We start from the raw sequence: 20,860 nt of genomic DNA, 5'->3' as shown, positions 1-20,860 counted from the left end.
CCGTTCGGATCGGCAGGGCAGGGAGGAAGATGCACGCTGAAGAAGACACCGCAACTCAGGCCGAGTTTGGATTCCCCGTGCCTCCGTCGGTAGATGGAAGCCGTGTCTGTCATGCTGTTGGGTGGGACTCTTCTATTTCTTTCTCTTTTTTGAAAGATTTTATTTATTTACTTGAGAGCGCGTGCACACGCAGGCGGAGTAGAGGAAAAAAGGAGAAGGAGGCTCCGTCCTGAGTGCAGGACCTCACGCAGGGCTCGATCTCATGACCCTGAGATTGTGAGCTGAGCTGAAATCAAGTGTCAGGTGCTTAACCCGTGGAGCCACCCGGAAATCCTGGATTCTCCTCCTTCCACCAGCGTTTAACCAGTGTAGTGGTGGGTGAATGGGCGGGGGGTGGGGGGTGGGAGTGGGAGCTCAGGGGGAACTAAAGAGTGAGCCCCTCACAGCCTTAGGGGGTGCTGCCCTGAAGGGGTGGGAGGAGTCCCCGCTCCTGTCAAGGACAGAGGTAAGTTAGGGTGGGGTGCGGCAAGGAGTGTTTGTATCTGCAGGGAAGCAGTGTGGATGGCCGGAGAACTCCAGGTCTCCCCACGGGTCAGGAGTGGTCTTCCACCAGGAGCAGGGTAACAGCGAGGCCATGGAGAGCCTGAGCGCTGGCCATGGAGCCTGCCAATTGGGCCGAAGAGCCTCTTCTGCTTATGAGCTCTGTGACCTTACGCAGGTTTCTTTCCCTCTCTGTGCCACCCTTTCCCCCACGTTAAATGCCTCAGAGGGTCGCAGGGGTGGGGGAGCCATCTGTGGATGGCTGGGTGCTGTGCAGACTTGCCATCCCTGGGCAGCTGCAGGAGGAAGGGAGAGCTTGGTTGTTGGGTCAGCGCCAGAGGCTACTGCTGCTGGAGGCTGAATGCGGGGCCAGGCTGCACCTTCCTGGAGGCTGGCTCTCAGGGGGCAAAGAAAACCCCCCTGCTCCACTGACTGCCTTGGCCCTGAGCTGAGGGCTCTGCCTCCCTCCCTCCCCAGGACCTGTCATACCACACGTGCCAGAGACATACCTTGCTCTGGGGATGAAACCAGCACTGCCCCCCTCGGACACCCTCTGTGGTGTATTAAAAAAAGAAAAAAAAAAAAGGCTAAGAATATATATTAAATGACTATTTTATTTACACACCCTATTCATAAATAATTGAAAGTTCTTTGTGACTGCACAATGATTCCTTGAAGATCCCCTAAAGATTATACTGAAGTGACTAAAAGTGGATTAGTGGGTTACTCACATCTGTGTGTGACCATGTTCTCTCAGGTATGGGCTCACACTCAGTCACACACACATACATACACACACACACACACACACACACCAGAGGGGAGGCGGGACTCCCAGGCTCTTGTGGGCTCTCAGAGCACCCGCATTTGTCTCCCAGCACCAGCGGGCCCGGTGGGAAACGGCCCCCTCCCACAGGTGTGAATTTGTGACAGCTGGAGAACAAAGAGCGGCAACCCAGGGAGCTCCCGCCCCGCCCCGCGCCCCTCTGGAGCTGCTCTCCTTTGTTCATCCTGGAAGGCATCTCTTTGGATTTGCAAATATTTTAATTCACAGAAACTCAGGGAGGGGTGGGGGTGGGGGCTGGGGTGGCGCGCTGGCTGTCCTGCTGTCTTTATCCAGGCTTTCTCCAGCCCCCACGAGTGGCAACAGCATTCTAGAGACATGCAGTGGTGTGCTAGTACCATACACACGACAAACTGGACGTGGCCAGCGACAGTGGCCGGGGGGCCTCTGGCTCCTCCAAGTCTGGGCCCTGTCACAGAGCAGCGTGGGGCTGGTCCGCTCAGAGGGTCCGCACAGCCACCGGGTAGAGGAGGGACAAGTGCTCGGCCCCTTTAATTGGCAGCTTTCTGGTGGTGTAGTAGTGGATGACTTCCGGGACACTGTCGAACGGGGGGCTGTTCTGACCCAGAACGTACTTCTCTTTGGTTTTGGCCAGTTTCATGTGCATAAAGCCCTGGTTGCTCCTGCGAACAAAACATGGAGGTTATTGGGATCTGCAGAGTGACCAAGGTTGAACAGCCATGCTACCCAGGGCGAAATGAAATGCAGCTGCCCCTCAGACTAGGAACCCCTCTGCCCAGCACAGACTAGGAACCAGCAACAGAAACTGCTGGAGAGTCTTCTGGGTTCTCCTCAAGAGCTTTGGAGGCTCCCTCAGGAAAACAAACCCCTGGACTTGGCTCCTCTTCCTGTTGCTGATGCAGTATTAAGCCTTGCATGGCAGGCACAGTGTGTTTAAGTCTCTAGCTCCCTAACAAGTATGCGGGACAGGTCATTGCCACCCCCCCCACCCCGTTTACAGATGAGGAAACAGCGTGGCACAAATGACAGGAGAGCTGTTTCCCAAAAATTAATGCTCCCCTTTCCATAGTACTCTACTGTCACTAGGAAGGGGTGGCCCAGCCAGGGACTACATTTCCCAGCCTCCCTTGCAGCCACTGCAAACATGTGACTAGCTTTAGTCAATGGAATGTCATGAGGCCATGTGTTCTTCGCCCCCAGTTCTGCCCCTATGCAGGCACTCTCTTCTCTGGACTTCTTCCCTCTGTTGAATGAACTCTGCCTCTTCCTCCAAGACCCAGCCCAAGTGTTTCCTCTGCCAGGAAGTCTTCCAGGCTCCTACAAGTAGAGCTCCTTTCTTCCTCTGACTGCATTGAGTATACTCATGCCTCCATCAGCACTTGCTTTGTTGAACTGCAATTACTTATCTTCTCAATTACTGAAAGTTCCACAGAGCAAGGCCCAGTCCGTACCCACCAGGCATGGCACCTGCTGAAAAGGGCAGTGTGTGGGTCCCTCGGAGATCAGAGCACAGCCTCATGCCCTGTGCCCCACGCAGCGTGTCAGCTACATCAACACGCTGTGGGGGGCACAGCTCTTGGATGGCAATGGCCACACTGCTTCTATCTGGCCCTCGCAGACCCCTCCCACCTCCCACCTGGGTCTCCGGCCACATTAGATCATGCACTCCTCGGTCAATCTGCCTTTGCCTGAGCCACCTTTTCCCTGCCCACTCAGCTCCAAGCCTGACCTTTTATGATGTTGCTGCCACACATGCAGATGCTTGGGTTTCCAAAGGACAGTCCAATTTACCTCATGTTTGTCACTTACTGAGAAAGCTAGGACTTGGACCTCCTGCTGCCTTCTCTAGACCCTGTCCCTTGGCACCGAGAACTTGTGACCAGCCCTGGGGGCCGGGCTTCCGGGACACCAAGGCCCAGCCGCCAGCGACGCCGAGCTCCATGTGGACACAAGTCTGCAAGCTCCTCAGCTCCAGCCCTCTTGCTCTGGCAGCTCCCACAGGGGCAGTGGAGGGCTCACACGCATCGCTTCCAGTCGGTACTGGGCTCCCCGCGCGCACCAGCGGCTGCTCTATTAATGTGTCAATTTGGACTCCAGGACCATTTTCAAATGGCAGAGCAAATGCTTAATGAAGGGTGGGCACTGAGCAATACATCTGCTCATAATAACGTATTTAGAAATGTCACCCTCAGCTTAAAGGAAATCGTTCGGAGAGCAATTATGTTTCAAGAGAGAATAATTCCTGTAAAGAACTAAAATTTAAATCAAGATTTTTTAAGGCTGACAATGTTCTAATTACAGAGCCTGTGGCAAGTTCTGCTCCTCAGTGAAGGGTCATTTCATTGGAGAATTGCCTCCGACGCCTCTGAGAAGCAGGAGGCGCGCTTGCTTCAGCTGCTAGGAAGGCAACGGTGTGCATTCCATGAAAAATGTACAACCCCAGTTAAGTGGAGACTAGCCACCCACCACGCTGGAGAGATCACAGAGCAGGGTGGGCGTGGAGCCTGGGACAATCATGCCTCTCTGTGTGAGTGGGTCGAGAGGGGCGATGTCTTGGGTGCCAGATTGCTGGGGGTCAACGACTGTCCCAGGTCTACAGCGGGGATGCAAAGCGCAGGCTGTGTTAAGATGGGATCGCAGCAGCTAGCTGTGGGCCGCATCAGGCCTAGGGAGTTGCAGGCGGAGCGGATTTCATTTTTAAGGAGGTTAAGGAAAGTTACTCCTATGGTTTAATGGGACGTTTTTACAGCGGTCGTTCTTAAAACAGGCAGCAAGGGAAGTGGGCGGGGAAGGTGAGAACAGCTGACAGAGCCAGAGGCAGAAGAACTGGAAGCTGCTCTGTTCCCAGATCTCCAGCTCGGCCTGGAATGGCGGAATGGCCACCAGGTGATTGGAAACCTCCCCGTCAACAGACACGGGCTGGGAAGGGCAGCTGTCAGCACTTCCCTCAAGTGCCTCCAGCACTCAGATTTCATTACACACAGGTTTAGGATTCTGAACTAACAAAGTTCGGGGACCGAGGCAGAGGACTTGGGCCCCATGGCCTCCCCACAGTCCCTGGCATGACCACTGCCTGGCACAGGGATAAGGGCCCACGAGCTGGCTCTCCCGTGAGGGGCCCCCTGGAGGAGGAGTGGCCCTGCCCACTGGGCTCACGCACTGCACACCCCATGGTTCGCTGGACCCGAGGCGGTTCTTTGGGGGTGCTTGGCTCTGTCCCTGCGTCCACTGCCTCTGTGAGGCAGGGAGGCTAACTGGATGACCTCTGAGGCTGCTTCCAGGCCTAAGGTCCTGGATTCCACATGTATAAGCTTAAGCTGTTGCCCACTCTGTGAAGGTGTCCTGCAGGAAGACACCTGGGGGCAGCCACATGCCCCATTTCAGGGCTGCCCACTGCCCTGTAGTCTCATGGGGCACTGGCCTGAATGGACATCACGGTCAATGTTTCTTGAGCATTTCCTGGGATCCAGGCTGTATGCTGAGCCCGAGGCTCAGACAGAAGGTGGCGAACCCAGTGTCACACAGCAGTCAGCAGCGGTGCTGCTCCCCTCCTTGCTGGGCCTTTCCCAGGGTCCATGCTCCTGACCTCAGTACCATCAGCTCTGAGAAGGAAGTGTACTTAGCCCTCAACACTCCATATGAGGTTAGGCAGGGTGGTAGGGGAGACACCTTAGACCTTGCACAAGTAACTCCTCAACTCTGGCCTCAGTCCCCAGGTGCTTGCTCCACAGGGCTGATGGTGGGCCACAGACAGCACAGGGCTGGCCTGGAAAGGTCACCCCAAGCACTGGGAATGGCCCGTCCTGACCGGTGAAGCTCCCAACTATGTAAACAGGGTGGTGACCCATCCCATGGCGTTGGCAGGCCCTGAGAGACGAGCAGGCTTGGTTTTTGAGACAATCTGTCAAACTCCGACTCACGAAAAGGTCAGGTAGAACCCTGTCAATACACACCCGAGAGATGGGCTGTGATGATACATCCTGATCGGACGGCCACAAGGTCCCCACGAGTGAGATGTTCCCTAACAACCACTAAAGATTTAAAAACAGCTGCGAAGGGATGGCTTGAATGACTCCTGACTCAACACAGAAGATGTCTCACATGAGAAGAGAAAAAAAAAATCAAGAATTTCTAGGGAGAACAGTGTGCATCAGACGCCCAGTATGCCCGGGGATGCTGTGGCCACTCTGGACAGAGCTTCTGAAGCTCGAAGCCACCTGAGGACCCTCTCCTCTCACCCTCTTGGGGAACCTGGGAGGAAACTGAGGCTGGAGAGAGCAATGCTCGGGCCCAAGGCACACAGCAAGGTGGGCTGTAGCTGCAGCCAAAACCTAGAGCCCTTGCATCCAGGATCTTGAGGGCCAGGTCCTGGGCCAGGCCGCCTCCCCATCACCCCTTCTGGGGGGGCACTGGTCCCCAGGGAGTTCAGACAGGCTGCTGCTGCCTGCCAGACTCCTGTGTCCGTCCTGCCTCCTTTGATAGGACATCTTCTGAGAGCAAAGTCACAATTAGGGGTGTCTCCAGTGGCTGACCTGTCTAATGAGTCATGTATGGCTGGCGGAGGCTGGGGGTGCTGGGGCTGTCACCGCGTTTAGTTCGTTCATTAACATCACAAAAAGCACCTCCTCATCACCAGGATTATCAAACGTGCCTGGTGAGCCGGGCCTAATAACAGGCCCCACCTCGTCTCATAATCACGGGCTTTAATAAAACATCACTCAGCCCGCAGCTGCCGGCCCGAGCTGGGTACAAGGCCTCACCTCTTGCTTTTAGACCTAATTGCTTGATGCATATTTCATGAAGGATTCTGAGTAATCGTTATGTTAAATCACTTCTTTTCATGATGAAATGACTTAAAAATACTTGCATATAATATTTATGCAGGAAAAGGCAAGGAAATTGCCTTTTGGGACTAGTGTGTAGGACCTGTTACAGGAATCCACACCCAGAAAGGATCTTTGGTTCCCCTCTACTGAAGGGTGGGTGGGTAGGGAACTGCTCCCTTGACGGAGATGCCCCAGAATACTGTCCCTTGGCTCAGAGCTGACCATGGCAAAGGACACTGCACAAGGAGCGCCACCCGTGCCTCTCACACGCCCGGTGTACGCCAGGCAAGGAGCTGCGCTGGTGCTACAGGTTAGTTCGCGGAAGCCCATGGCCAACGCTGCTAAGCTGGTGTCATTGCCACTGTTTACAGATAGGAAGACTGAAGCTGGGTAGGTCGGGGGTGGTTGTGTGCCAAGATCCACAGGACGGGGTGGGGCTGGGGTTTCCCTAGGGCTGTCCAACTCTAAAGTCTATGTTCTCTTCTTAGCCTGAGGTGAGTGTTCCGGGACCTGAAGCTACCACTGCCTCCCCTTCCCCTGCTCGGCCACCAAAGCAGATGGATCCAAGTGCCTAGGTGGGCCTTCAAGGCATGTCTGCCTTGAGACATGGGCTCCCTGTGGCTCTGCGAGCTCCTGAGCTTAAGAATCTCGTCTGCTCGTTGTGATGTTTCTCAGTAGGCCAAGCCTTACTTCCCTCCCGGCCCTCAGTACCTGCCTGGCCCACAGCTGGGTACATGGTCCATCTGTCCATTATCCATCCATCCATCCATCCACTATCTAGTGAGGGTCTGTCCTGAGCCAGCAATGAGGATTCACCTATGTTTCCCTGATGGCTGTTCCACTCTGTCCCTCAGGGTGGCCCAGCTAGGGTGGAAGCCACCGCCCCCAAGGCCAGACACAGAAGCTGCTCTGTCTGGACAGCACTGGTCCTGGGACAGCCAGTGAGGACCAGCTGAGCAAGCTTACTAGGGGGCAGAGCCATACCTATGAGCAGTGTGTAGCCACTCCAGAGAGAACATGCTGTGAGAGCCCTGGGCCAGGGGGAGAGAAATATATAGAACTCAGGTGCCAGGGGACAGGAACCTGGCTGCCATCTCCTGAGGGGCCTACTGTGTGCAGGCTGGCATCCACAGATACTGGGACTTTCCAGCAAAGGGCCAGGGACACAGAAATGTACGACACTGTTAGCGGTCACCCCAGTCCACAAATGGACCAACCTCTGGCTTCAGAAAGATGCTGCAAGGGCTGGCATTACCCACAAGACGCCCGTGGCACAGATGAGAAGATGGCTGGAGGTCAGTGAGAGGACATGAGGGTGTATGTACCGAGCCAGAGGACAGGAGGCTCCCTCCAGGGGACACGGTCTACGAGTCAAGGGAGCTGGGGGCGGGGGCTTACAAGGTCACCTGGCAAACACCTGCGTGCCGCCCATTGGCTTCCAAAGTAGCCTTCACTGTGATAAGCCTCAGACGCACGTGCCAAGTTATGGCAAACAAGCGTTTAAATGTAAACGCTGCTGAGCACAACGACTTGATTTACAACCAAATAATTAGACTTTCAATAAATGCATCAGCAGTGATTAGCCTTCCTGGGCCACCTGGGCATTTCTCAAGCACTAAGTAGGCGGCCCAGGGTGAGGGCCTCCAGTAAATCATGGCAAACAGCCATCTCCAGGCAGAAGGAGAGGTGGCAGAGGCCTCTCCCGGCAAACATGGGGAGGCATTAAGGTTTGCCTTGTGCCACACAAAGCAGCAGGTAGGCCAAAATGAATTCATTTGGGGTGATTTTTTCAGGAGAAGACTAACAAAGTTTTAGGCAGGAGGACTTTAAGAATCAAGGATGACAAGAGAGTGAGCCTCCCGTTACTGGAGGTATGAAAGCAGGAGGATAATGATGCCTGGGCGTCAGGCCGGGTGACTTTTGCAGTTCCTTTGTCCGGTATTCCCAGGGGTTCTCAGGCTCAACCAAGCATACATGAAAACTTCAAGAAGGGCGGAGGCAGGGGTGGGAAGGGGCAAGACAGTCTAGCGTGTTTTGTTTGGTTTCCCCTTTTACTTCTAATTGAGGACTCTCCTAGGAATATGAACACCTTTTTGTGTTTAGCACAGGTTCGGGTGGCGGTGGGGGCTGGACTGAATTCAAACTCTGATCCCACTGATGTCATTGGCCGAGCAAATCCCTTCTCCCTGAGTCTCAGTGTCCCCATTTGGGAAAGGTGGAGGAAGGCTCTCCAGCACTCAAGCCAGTGAAGGACACCCCCAGGTGGGTGGGGACCACCCCCGCAGCAGCCAGGAGAACTAAGACAGGGCAGGGTGGCTAGCCTCGATGCAGGAAGACAAACCAGCAGAACCCTGGGTATAGTGGATCCCCAGGCTTAGGGAAGACACCATGATGACAGGAGTCCCAACACCTGTGCCCACAGATGGAGAGAACGCATGTGTCCCCGAGTGGTCTCCATCTGCTGCGACAAGTCATTCCCAGACCACACTCTCCTTGGAGCAGTGCTTCTCCACCGAGGTTGAGCTTATCCCTTCTGGCGGATAATTCGGCGATGCCTGGAAACTCAGGGGCTGCAGGCATCTTGGTGGAAACCCGGGGCGCTGCTCAAGAACCTAGGGCGCACAGGATGGCCCCTACAACAAAGACTAATCCAGCCCCCAATTCCAGCAGCACCGAGGTTAAAGCTGACACATACTACTGTCCAGTGCCTAAAAATCTGCACCTGTGAAATGGGAGTATGTAACGGTAGTTATGAGGGTAAGTGAGAGCGTCCTTGGGAACGAAGTGTGAATGCTTGATAAAGCTTAGATCGTCTTGCTCCGTATCTGAGGGCTTGACACGCAACACAGAGCTGGCCGAACAGCTTGGCTACTAAGGGGTCCAGGCTGTTTCCAAGGCCCAACCTTGCCGCCACCACCCCCACAGCCAGATCGGGGGGCCGTGCCAGCCTGAAGGAAGCTCCAGAACAGGGACCAGAACGGGGAGCTGTGGGGGTGAGCCCAGTGGCTGCGGAGAGGATCAGAGAGGCACAAGGGAAGCAGGACAGTTCCCAAAGGAACCACCACCACCTATGGATTCAGGGTCCCCCAGACCTGGGTCTGAGTCCCTGTCCTGCCATGTTGAGCTGTGGCTCCCTTGGCCTCAGTTTTCCTCTCCTGTGGAATGGAGCTCCCACCTCTCCTAGGGCTGTCTGACGTCTGAGCTAGGCAGTTCGTGAGCTAGTCTGGCAGGTGCTGAGGCTCGGGGTTCTGACATGGCTTTGTTTCCAACCGCTCTGCAGGAGTCTGCATACAAGTTACTGCCCATCTGGTTCATCTTGCTGGCTCCATGCGGTCTGGGCCGAGCAGTGAACGTGTCTTCCCGTCTGTCTGGTCTATCATTCATAGCCGTGTTGGCAGCCCAGAAGCCATGGATGGCCAGGCAGAGTCCGGGCTGCCGGACCACCTCCTCCAACTGGGCAGTCCACCCGGCTAGGGTAGAAGGCCTAGGTTCCGGCCCTGGCTCTGTCCCTGGGTGACACTGGGGAGGGTGTGTACTTCCCTGACATCAGTTTCCCTGTGGGGCACCTGGGTGGCTCAGTTGGTTAAGCCACTGCCTTTGGCTCAGGTCATGATCCCAGAGTCCAGGGATCGAGTCCCACATCAGCTTCAAGCTCCATGGGGAATCTGCTTCTCCCTCTGACCTTCTCCCTCTCATGCTCTTTCTCTCTCTCAAATAAATACAATCTTAAAAAAAAAAAAATCAAGTGGTATTTCATGGCCCTCTCAAAAGCATGTTGTTACCACAGGGGTCCACATGAAAACAATAGGAAAGAAGAGGAAAGAAGTTTCTGTGCTTAACAAATACTGGTCAGGGGCGCCTGGGTGGCTCAGTCGGTTAAGTGTCTGCCTTTGGCTCAGGTCATGATCGGGGGTCCTGGGATTGAGTCCCACTTCTGGGCTGCCTGCTCAGCAGGGAATCTGCTTTACCCTCCCTCTCTGCCCCTCCCCCCACTTGTGCTCTCTAGCTCTCTCAAATAAATAAAATCTTAAAAAAAAAAATACTGGTCATACATGATCTATGGTATTTATTAAGTACCTATGATGTGTACTTCTCTGCATTCACCATTTCTGAGCAGACCAGATATCCAGCACAGGCTTCTAAGACTATTGGTTCCCTGCCCTCAGTTCACAGATGACTTAGGAGGCCCAGAGAGGGGTGGAGGTTTGCTCTAAGTCCCCAGTGAATCAGGGGCTGGAATCCCCCCACATGTCATCAGGTGTAGGGGCTGCTTGGGCACCAGCGGTAGCCTTGTCAGCAGGGATGGGGGATGACAAAGTGGAGAGTGAGGATGGCGGAGGGGTGCAAGAGAGGAGGGAAGCAGCAATCTTCCACACCCCAAATCTCATGCTTCTCCTCCAATCATGGGGCCGGCCTCTACTATCCTCCCAGCCCAACTCCTGTGCTGGTGGGGGCTTCCCTTGCTCACTGACAGAGGGCATCCATTAGCAGAGCAAGGAAGGGACTTCCCCACAGAGCACCTGATCCAACTTATAGTTTTGCTTCAAAAAAGGGGAAAAAAAAAAAAAGGGTAAAGAAAGAAAATCCAGAGGGGTCTTTAAAGACAACAAGTTAAAACAGATCCATTTGCCAGTGACCGTGCCCCTAACCTGAGGGTAGTTTTCTCCTCTCTGGAATTTCAAAGGCACACATTTGCTGCAAGCTACCCAAACATCCTGGCCAAGGGCCTTTGCAATCGTATCAATGACAGTTCTTCTCCTGTGGAAAAACTCCCCAACAGTCCTGGGAATCTGGGCCTCAGTTTCTTTATCTGTGAAATGGGAGTAGTTTTCAATGTGCTCTGAAGACCACTGAAAGCAAGTGAAAAGAGCTCTGTACCAGACATTAGGAACCTGGTCCCAACTCCAGCTTCTGCCCTCTTGGGCCTCAGTTTCCCCATCTCTATAATGAAGGACAGGACTGGAGGACCCCCAAGGTCCCGCAAACCGGTAAAGCTTTGAAGCCTGGCACACAGGAGATGTTCATACCACATGACGAAGAAGGAATGACTATGTGGATATTAAACAAAAGGACTCACCTACTTACAGAAGTGCCAGAGCGCCAGGGCTGGAAGAGGACCGTGTGTTTCTTTAAACGTGCCTCAGAATGCCCACATCACAGTCCTCAAGACTTGTTAAACTTGAGGCTCCTTGGGTCTCTTTGGAACCAGATCTTTAATTTTTTTTAAAGATTTATTTATTTAGATGGGGGAGGGGCAGAAGGAGAGAATCTTTCAAGCACACTTTCCACTGAGCATGGAGCCCAACATGGGGCTCGATCCCATGACCAAGAGATCATGACTTGATCCAAAGGTCAGACGCTTGACCGAATGAGACACCCAGGTGTCCCTAGAACGGAGTCTGCTTTTAATTTGCTCTCTAAGAGATTCTGATGCACATTCAGGTTTCAGCACCCCCATTCTATTTCTATCCCGTGATGGAAACAACTTTGTAATACTCACATTTAGTGTCCAGCTTGTATCTCTTACCCTCAGCCCTGGGGAGATTACTTCCTACCGAGACAACCCCTTCCACGTTTTGATGGCTCTGACCATGGGAAATTCCTTCTTGGACTTAGAGCAGCTCAGTGACCATAGCCTTAGCTCCGAGCTCTGGATCCTGTGACCACAGTCATGCCTTCTGTCTCAGGAAGGCCCCTCAGAGACCAGAAGATCGAAGAAGCAGAAGCAGACCCAGGGCTCCAGTTGTCCTCACAGGGCAGCATCTCCTGTCCTTTCCCATCCTGGTCTCACCTGCTGTTCACAATCTTTCATGCACTAGTGTCCTGCAACTGGGCATTATCTCTTGTGGGTCTGTCCAGCTTCGCCCTCAGCCCTGTTGTCTGCATATGACCCCATCATCAATGTGGACACACCAGGTCGTTGCTAAACCCCTTTCCGGTGTCTGTTGACCTCCTAAGGCCACCTCCTCCCCAGGTCCAAAGGACAGGATCTGACCAACGTGCAAGTGTTATCAGGTGAAGATAACATTCACTTCCTGACCAAAACCAAAAGGAACATCAGGTCCAAGAATATTAAGAAGCAAAAGATCACTGGCTTTGGCTACATTCCGAAGGTTTGCAAATGCAATTTTGAAAGGTCAGTCAGCCCTCAGTAATCTGGGCTCTGGAGGGCAAGTCCTCTTGTGCTGGGCATTCATTCTGGCAGCTTCTTGACAACCTCTGTCCACATGGTGGAGAATTTTCTCAAAATTAAATCTCCGGCTCTTTGCTCCCTAATGAAATTGATTTCTGCCTTGATACACAACAAAGCTTTCATTTTATTATTTGGCTAGGATTTGACTACACTAATTACAGTTTTTTTCAGCATGGCTGCAAGTAATTGGGTTCCAAAAAGTTACTTACTATATGGAACTGATTGGTTTTTAAAAAGCACAACTCCTACAAGAGTAAAATAGTCAACCCTAGTTTCTTCATAGAATACTTTTTTGGTTAAGATTGTAACCATTAAAGACAGAAAAGGTATTTTTCTGGCCCGAAAATATGAAGTCCAAGTGGGATTATGCTAACATTAGAAGACTGTGGGTCTGAAATCTGGGTATGCTCAGATCACCGGATCTCATTCATCTGCTGCCCTGCTGGTCTTATCTTCACTGTGTCAGAACTCACTCCACCCCCGCATTTTTAATCAGTGTTACTGGTATAATTTTGCCTGCCTCAGAGGACACTCGGCAAGGGCCTGTTCTAATCAATTTCTCCTAGGTACCTGAGCCTGCAAAGAGCCTGCTGGGCACTGTGTAAATGCACGGCTCTCTCAGATGCTACGTCCAGCTTGGGTGGGGTAGACACTTTAAGGGTCAAGTGGACATGATAGGCACATGGCCTGCCCTTGGGAAAGCGGAAGATCAAAAAAATGAAAAACCAGGAATGTGGGGTACTGTCATAGTCACAGGTAAGTCCCAGGTCTTACTGAGCCCTTCTCCTTGATGGCAAAGTGGGGATGCTGGGACAAGCCAGAGAGAGCTGATGGACTTCTGAGTTTGTAAGGCAGGTCTCTGTCACCTGGGCTGGGGTTGGAGGGCCCAGGGGCTCCTATGGTAGGGACAACTGAAAATGCTAGTTGGGACCAGAGGAAGAAAGGATAGTGCAGAGACCTCTCCTCCAATCCCAAACCCAGTTAACCATCCTTCTACTTTGCTGTTACTTCTCTCTCTCTCTCTCTCTCTCTCTCTCTTTTTCTTTTTTTTTTTTTCAGGTTTTTTTTTTTTTTTTTTTTGAGAGATAGAGAGAGAGGGAACACAAGCAGGGGGAGTGGGAGATGGAGAAGCAGGCTCTTTGCTGAGCAGGGAGCCCCATTTGGGGCTTGATCCCAGGGCTCTGGGATCATGACCTGAGCCAAAGGTAAACCCACCCAGGTGCCCCTTGCTGTTACTTCTCAATAGATTATCATCTTCCACAGCCCTGATCCAATGCCAGCTTCTCTAGGAAGGCTTCCAAGATGCCGCTGGTCAAACTTAACTTTCTTCTTCCTTCACCTATTCTCTGCCACATCTCCTTATATCACACCTACCTGTTTGTTCCCTTGTCCAGACTACCAGCTGAGAGACTCATGTGCCTCCGTCACCCTGCCCAGTTAAAGGCCTGGCACACAGTGCGATCATAGCCGTGACAGCCTCACTGCTGAATGTTTGTTGGCCCTGCCCTCAAAGTCCGATGAGAAGGTGGCAGGCTGGTTCCCATGCTGCCTGGAACCATGAGCAGTGTGTGGATATTCAAAAAGAAAATAGGGAGAAAAAAAAAGTTCTAATTAAAGCATTTCTAATAAGCTGGCTTTGCCAAACCAATTGTTTCTGATATTTCTCCTGGGTGAAGTAATCTTGAAAAAGAAAAAAAAAGAACAAGACACTAAAAGTGGCAGAAATCAGCCCTGGCTGGAAACGAGAAGGCGGCTGCTCACTAGGGAAGCTGTCTAGGAAAAGGTCTGAGGCACCAAGAACAGGAGTGGGGAGGCATCCACCTCAGCAAAGTGGAAGTACGTGTGTGTGCGTGTGACACTAGGCGCACACACACTCACAAACAGCAATCATCATTTTTACAGTTTTAGCATTTGAACCGTGGGAGCAAAGACAAGAGCTATAAAATCTGACACCTGATTTTATAAATCTGCCTCAAATACCAAGAATGCTGATGCAGAAAATGGGAGAAGAAACTACAGCGGCGCCATGGGACTCAGACATGACAGTGCGTGGGCTCTGCCAGCGACCTGTCACGGGATACCGGGGGTGTCTTTTTCCCTTCCTGGGTCTGGTTCTTCCATCCCCAAGCCAGGGTCTTGACCCAGATGACTCAAGACCCTTCTGATTTTAAGGGTCTAAAGGTCTAGGGAATAGCCAACCACACTGCCTCTTGGAATTTTATGGTACAAAGCTATCTGTTTTAAGCCGGGCCAAATGCCTCTAGGTGGGGGCTAATCGTATTTCCTTCAGGGGCCCTGACCTAGCTAGAAGCAAATTAAGACCACAGCCCTGTCCTGGGGCAAGCACAGAAGCTCTGCAAACAAACCCACCCGCATTAGCATAGCCTTCCTTCCTCTCACTGTGTTCCTCCTCCAGGCTCTGGAGGCTGGGAGTCGTGAAGCCACCTGCTGGGTGACCCTCATACAGGGGGAAGTGGTGGGATTCAGGCCCTGTCCTCTGCCTGCCCCTCTCTGCCCCCACTGCATCCTTCTCTGTGCGGCTGCCCCTCGCTGATGGCAGAGCCGAGATCTGTGTCTGTCACCATGGCCGGTCCCTGCAGCACCCATATGCCCTCCCCAAGTCCCCAACCAAGCCATTCCCAGATGGCTTTTGCAAAAATATTATTAAACAAGTCATATTAACAAGATGTTAGAAATGTGATTAGAAAGAAATGTTTTTCTCATTTGGAGAGACCACCCAGTGCCTCAGAGGAGAAGCTGTCCTGGGGCATGAGAGGTTTCCTGGCGACGGATGGGCAGTTGGAATGCCTCCCCTGGCGGGCGAGCCACACAGGCGGATTTATGCGGGCTGATAGGAGATAATTAAAAACCAGCTGGAAATGTAATCGGGGTGGCTCAGAGGCTCAAGGGACCATGGAGCTCTCAGGGGAGCAAAAAATGCATGCGTGGCTAGGCGGGGACACCCAGTCTGTAAGCGGGCTTCCTTGGCGCAAGCAGGCCAGGGGGTGTGCTGGAGAATGGGTTGGCTTTGTGATGTAGATGCCTGTCATCTCTGAGCTCTGGGCAGCAGTGGAAAAAGGTCAGCTGACTTAGGGAAAGCGTGTTTTCCCGGGTCTTTCTGAAACTGACCATTCCAAGTCCATGCTGCAGCTGGCGATACCACTGCTCAGAAATCCAGATGGGGTTCTGACTCCTCCCTCTTTCTCACCCTCATCAGTTCCACCACAACATGTGCTCCCCGCCCCCACCCCACTGCCCTAGTCCTTTACTGCAACACTCCCAGCAGCCAGCCTGCACCCCTGATCCCTTCCAGACACACCCATGGCCGGAGAGGGCTTCTGAAAACCTCTCTTGCCAGCTACAGAGGCCACTGTTGTCCCTTGTGAGCTGCCCTCAACTTCCCTCTCTGCCAGCAGATCCCCAGATGCCCCCAGCTTCTCTGCTGCTTGAGCGGACCCAGAGAAGAAAGTGGATTCTGCCATTGGGTCATGTATCCTGACACTGTCACTTCAGAGCCAGAAAACTACCCTCCAATATTTTTAGATTCCCACAGCTGAGGGAAGGAGCCTTAGGGCCTCTGGCCAGTCTACACATCACCCTGGGGAAGATACCAGGCAGTGCCTGGTAATGGGTTTGTGGCCCAGGTCCTGCTCAGAAACTTTGGTGATGGTCCTGGGGCCCAGCTGGAGTAGAAGGGTTGGGGGCGTTTCTGCTCAGAGAAACAAAGGCATCCCCCAAAAGGCAGAAAGAGGGCACTGGAATGCATGAAAACCTAGCTCTTCCTTCACTCACTCAGCATTCTGAGGCTCACTGTTGTCAGTTCATCCCCTGCAAGAAGCGTTTGAGGAGTCTCTGTTAGGAGCAAGAGCCCCTAACTGTGGCATGTCCTTTAAATCTTCTAGAAGGAGAAACCACACTGCACGCTAATTGAGCAGAAAGTTCATTTTCCCTCCATCAGCGCGGAAAGGAAGTGGAATCCTCCACGTAGTGAAAGCAAACACACAGACCTCCTCCAACTCCAGCCCTGTCCCTGCTGCCCCTGCCTCAGCCCGACTCAGATGCTGCCAGAAAACAGGGCCTGGCTGGGAAGCCAGGAGGTGGGCAACTCCTTCCCCCTCTCTGGGCTCCAGCTGCTCCACCCGTACAGGGCATCAGGCCTAGTGATTTAAAAGATCTTCTTGGGGCACCTGGGTGGTTCAGACAGTTGAGTATCCAACTCTTGATTTTGGCTCATGGCCTTGGGGTCAAGAGATTGTGAGATCAGCCCTCGTGGGCCTGCAAGCTCAGCTCGGGGGGTAGGGGGTGGGTCTGCTAGGGATTTGGCCCTGCCGCCCCACAGTCAAAAATAAATAAATAAATCTAAGTTAAAAAGAAAATCTCTGTTCCCTAAATCCCAGGGTTTCTGCTTAGTGTACTCAGTGTATCAGAGCGGCTGTCCTGGCTTGCCACAAAAATGCCTCCCCATGAGAAAACGAGGAAATGCTCACTGAGATGCTTATCCTCTTCAGCTAGGAGAGTAGAGAGGTTAAGTGACTTACCCAAGGTCACACAGCCAGGCTTTGACTCTAGCGCTGTGTGATTTGAAGTCTCAGTCAGAGCAATGCAGGGTTTTGAGTTGCTGCCTGCATAAAGTCCCACCTTAATAAAGGGGAATGGATATGGGTGTAGACAGAGACTTCTAGGCCAGACCCAGATAACCCACAAGCTTTGAACCACACTGAACTCTTTCCTCAACAACCTAGCTCTCCAAAGTCTATAACAGAGACTGTGAGTTACCACTCACTCATTTACTGAGCACTTACTACATGTTAGGCACATGCTAAGCATCTCACGCATACTGTCTTTTCATTACTATAACTGTAAAACCCATTTTACAGATGAGGAAACTGCGGCTCAGATATGTTAAGCCCCTTATGCCCAAGACCACCTTGCTATTAAGAGGCAGAGCTGGTGGGGTACCTGGGTGCCTCAGTCGGTTAAGCGTCTGACCCCTGATCTCAGCTCATGTCTTGATCTCAGGGTCATGAGTTCAAGCCCCATGCTGGGTTCTGCACTGGGTATGGAGCTTGCTGAAAAAAAGAAAGAAAAGAAAAGAAAAAAGAAAAGAAAAGAAAGGAAAAGGAAAGGAAAGAAGAGGCAGAGCTGGTGTTCAAGAGCCTGTGTCTTCTGCTGCACAAAGCTGCCTCTCGTGGGAGCAGGAGAGGATGCTGGCGATAGGATGTATTACTAACTATGGACTGAAAAGTGGGAAGCTTTTTCTCCTGGGCTACTGTTTTCCCAGCATGGGTAGGGCCTTACCTTGCTTACCTACCCACAGTGCCTGAATCTTCCTTGGACCATGTCAAAGACCCCCTCCCCACCCCCAACCCACTCAGCACCTCCTGGGGTCCCTGTCTGCCTGACCACCTCTCTTTCTTCTGTAGGCCCCTCCTCCTCCAGCCCTCACACCCACCTGGCAGTTCGGAGAGTACGGAGTCAGAGGGGCCCTCTCATTACAGCTAGGCAGTCCTCTGGGTGCACAACCCTGCTTTCCTTTAGGCCTTGCCCTCAGGGGCATGGCTGGGAAAAGGGCCACTGCTGGAGGGCGTCCCGGCATTCTGGGGCTGGAGGTCAGGCAGTGCAGAGAGCTCCACAATCCCTGGGGAGGCCCTGGTGTGGTCAGAGGGACTGTTCTGGGGCCCGCCCTTGGGAGCAGGCAGTTACCCTGCAGTATTTGGAGTGTCAATGTTGATCCAACAAGGGGGTGCGTCCATGGTAGAGGGAAGTGAAGTCCAAGGAGCGAGCAGCCTTTCCTCACCCCCCACCCCCTCCTCACCCTGCAAACCTTTATTATTTCTTGCTCCTGGCTGTCAGCAGCAGCAAACTAAGATTAATCACTTGCCTGCCTGCCCAGACCCAGACATGCCTACTGTTTGAAAACTCTCTCCTTTACTGTATAAATCAATGAAGGGAAAGAAGGAAGTAAAACAACTCTACCAGTAACGCGCCCCCAGCACCCCTGGAATGCAACCCATCTGCTCCTCCGGCCGGGCTACACCCGCCACCCACCGCTGGAGCCCCAGGAAGCGTTTGTCGGTGGAGACTGGCTGTCCTGGCAGGCAGTGCAGACCTGCAGCTTCGAGCAGGAACCAGACGGGTGTCCCTAAACAATCAGAACAGGAAGCATTTTCTTGATAAATGGTCCTGCTGCTGCCTCCTCCCTTGCTTGGAGGAGGAGATGGGGCCCTGGTCTTCCCACCATCCTTGGAACGTAGGGAAAAGGCACCTCACCCTAACTGTGTGAAGCCCGTAACCTGGGAGCAAATGGACTACTCGAACCACAGACCTTCACTCTGTGGATGCGGGAGGCAGACAACTGCCCAAGCACCCAGGAGCAGATACAGCCAGGTCTCGCCCCCAGGGCTTCTGACCTGGCAGCCCAGCGCTCTGTCCAGTCTGTTGCCTCCAGTTTCTAAAAGTTCTGGGAAACCTGCATTACACTCAGCACCTATCTGCTGGGGGCCATGCGTCCGGCCAACCTGCGGAGGCACATTACTTCTTACAATGGCTTTATGAGAGTGGCCTACACAGTTTTCCAGGCAGTGATCAGGGAAGTAAAGTCACTGTGCCTAGCAAGGTAAAAGACGGAGCCAGGATTCAAACTCAGGTTATCTCTGACTGCAGAGCCCATGTTCTTCCCTTCACAGCTTAAACGGGGCTGCCCTGGATCCCCCCTGATGCCTGCCCACAGACTGCCTGCCTCCTAGGCTCTTGGACTGTGCTAGCTCGAGTGGCATGTTTGTGGGCATGTGGAAGGAAAGGGGGGCTTGGGAGGGCCGAGGGAGGCAGAAGCGGTGGTTTTCCCTTGATAATACTCATGGTGCACCCTGGTTCACTAAAGGTTCTAGAATACACCTCTGAGGACATGACTGCACCTTGCTCAAAACCTTCAGGGACACCTGCGACCTCAGAGGAGAGGGCCTCCATTCCTCAGCCTGGAAACTAGGGCCATGTCTTTGTTCAGCTCCTGCGGAAGTGTTATTTGTTGTTCTTGCACAAGTCTGCCCTGTCTGTAAGTTGACCTGCTCACCCTCCAAACACCCCGTCTTCGGGTGCTTTGCCTCTTTCACAACCCCGAGACCTTTCTGTCTTGGGTAACCCTTCAGCAGTAACGCAAATGTATGAGTATATGGGTTCCGGTGTACATATCCTCTTCCCTCGGACTGTGAACTCCTGGAGGGCTGGAATCCAGGACAGAAAGGGTACTGAATGGGGCAGAACTTGTTGGGTGAAGGCGGGGGAGGTGGGGAAGGCTCCTGAATGATTAAGACTGAGCTGCAACCTGAGGGAAATAGGCCATACCCTAGAAGCATCTCCTGAGGTCAGAATCTGGGCCACATCAGCAAAGGTGCTGTGCAGTTTGCCTTTGGGGATTTGAAAGCTGAAGGCCCCTTTGTGGGGGTTTCTTGGGGCCATGTCTCCCACAGGGGTTGGGGTTCTCACTGCCTAAAGAAAGCTAGGCCTGGGCTCTTGTCAAAGGAGTATGGGCATCCCTGCAAGGACCCCCCCCACTTGTGGGGGTGGTGAGAGAATGGGGGAGAGGGGCCCAGTGGGAGAGGGAGAGAGAGAATCTTAAGCAGGCTCCACACCCAGCGTGGAGTCTGATGCGAGGCTTGATCTCCTGGTCCTGAGATCACGACCCAAGCTAAAATTAGGAACTGGACACTTAGGGGCGCCTGGGAGGCTCAGTGGGTTAAGCCTCTGTCTTCAGCTCAGGTCATGATCCCAGGATCCTGGGATGGAGTCCCACATCGGGCTCTCTTCTCGGCAGGGAGCCTGCTTCCCCCCTTCTCTCTCTGCCTACTTGTGATCTCTGTCTTTCAAATAAATAAATAAATCTTAAAAAAAAAAAAGAATTAGACACTTAACCGACTGAGCCACCTGGGCGTGTCCCGTCCCCCTGCCCCGCTTGAGGCCTTTAATTACCACTCTGTCTGCCCGCTCCCAGGGATGGGCCCAAAGCAGGCTCAGCCTGCCCTGCATCTGGGGAGGGGAGCCCTGGCACTCACCCTGCTTCCCTGCCCCCACCAGCTGCAAACCCTTGTCTTTGAAGTCCTATTTTCCTCATCTTGTCCAGATTCCTTTCCAAAAACTCATGAAACTGGAACTTGCAAAAAGTCATTCGTCGTCCAAAGTGCCTGAAGAACCCTTTTAATGAGATTTTTCAAGACTTTTCCTCCCTTTCCCCACTGCCTACCTTTCCAGACAGGAAGCTGTTAGAGGGTGGTATTTTCGTGCCAATATCTAAAGGTTCAACCCCTTGCTTCCCTGAGGCAGGAGTGAGTGTTCTGAAAGCCAACATGTCTGTCAGCAGCTGAGAGGGAGCCCAGTCAGGCTGGAGAAGGGGGAAGTGGGAGAGCTCTGTAGGGAGAAGGGGATAAGGGCAGTGTTCCAAAGCAGCTAGGCAGGGTCTCTGTAAGACCACTCTATAGGTGGAGGTGTCCACCAGGGAGGGGA

At 53.0% G+C, this 20,860-nt stretch overlaps 1 protein-coding gene across 1 annotated transcript in view; it reads right to left on the bottom strand.

Annotated features, from left to right (window-relative positions):
* Positions 1-1,136: 1,136 nt before the first annotated feature.
* The window catches only part of SHB (SH2 domain containing adaptor protein B), a 136,357-nt gene continuing 116,633 nt past the window's right edge, over positions 1,137-20,860 (bottom strand). Inside the window, exon 6 of the mRNA XM_044265306.1 lies at positions 1,137-2,007. Within this exon, the coding sequence (XP_044121241.1) occupies positions 1,824-2,007 (184 nt within the window). The 3' untranslated portion in view covers positions 1,137-1,823. The remainder of the gene's footprint in view (positions 2,008-20,860) is intronic.

The sequence above is a fragment of the Neovison vison genome, chromosome 9 (assembly GCF_020171115.1).
Source record: "Neovison vison isolate M4711 chromosome 9, ASM_NN_V1, whole genome shotgun sequence".
Classification (NCBI taxonomy): Eukaryota; Metazoa; Chordata; class Mammalia; order Carnivora; family Mustelidae; genus Neogale; species Neogale vison.
The sequence above is the reverse complement of the archived record's forward strand: the minus strand, read 5'-3'. Positions and strand labels throughout refer to the sequence as shown.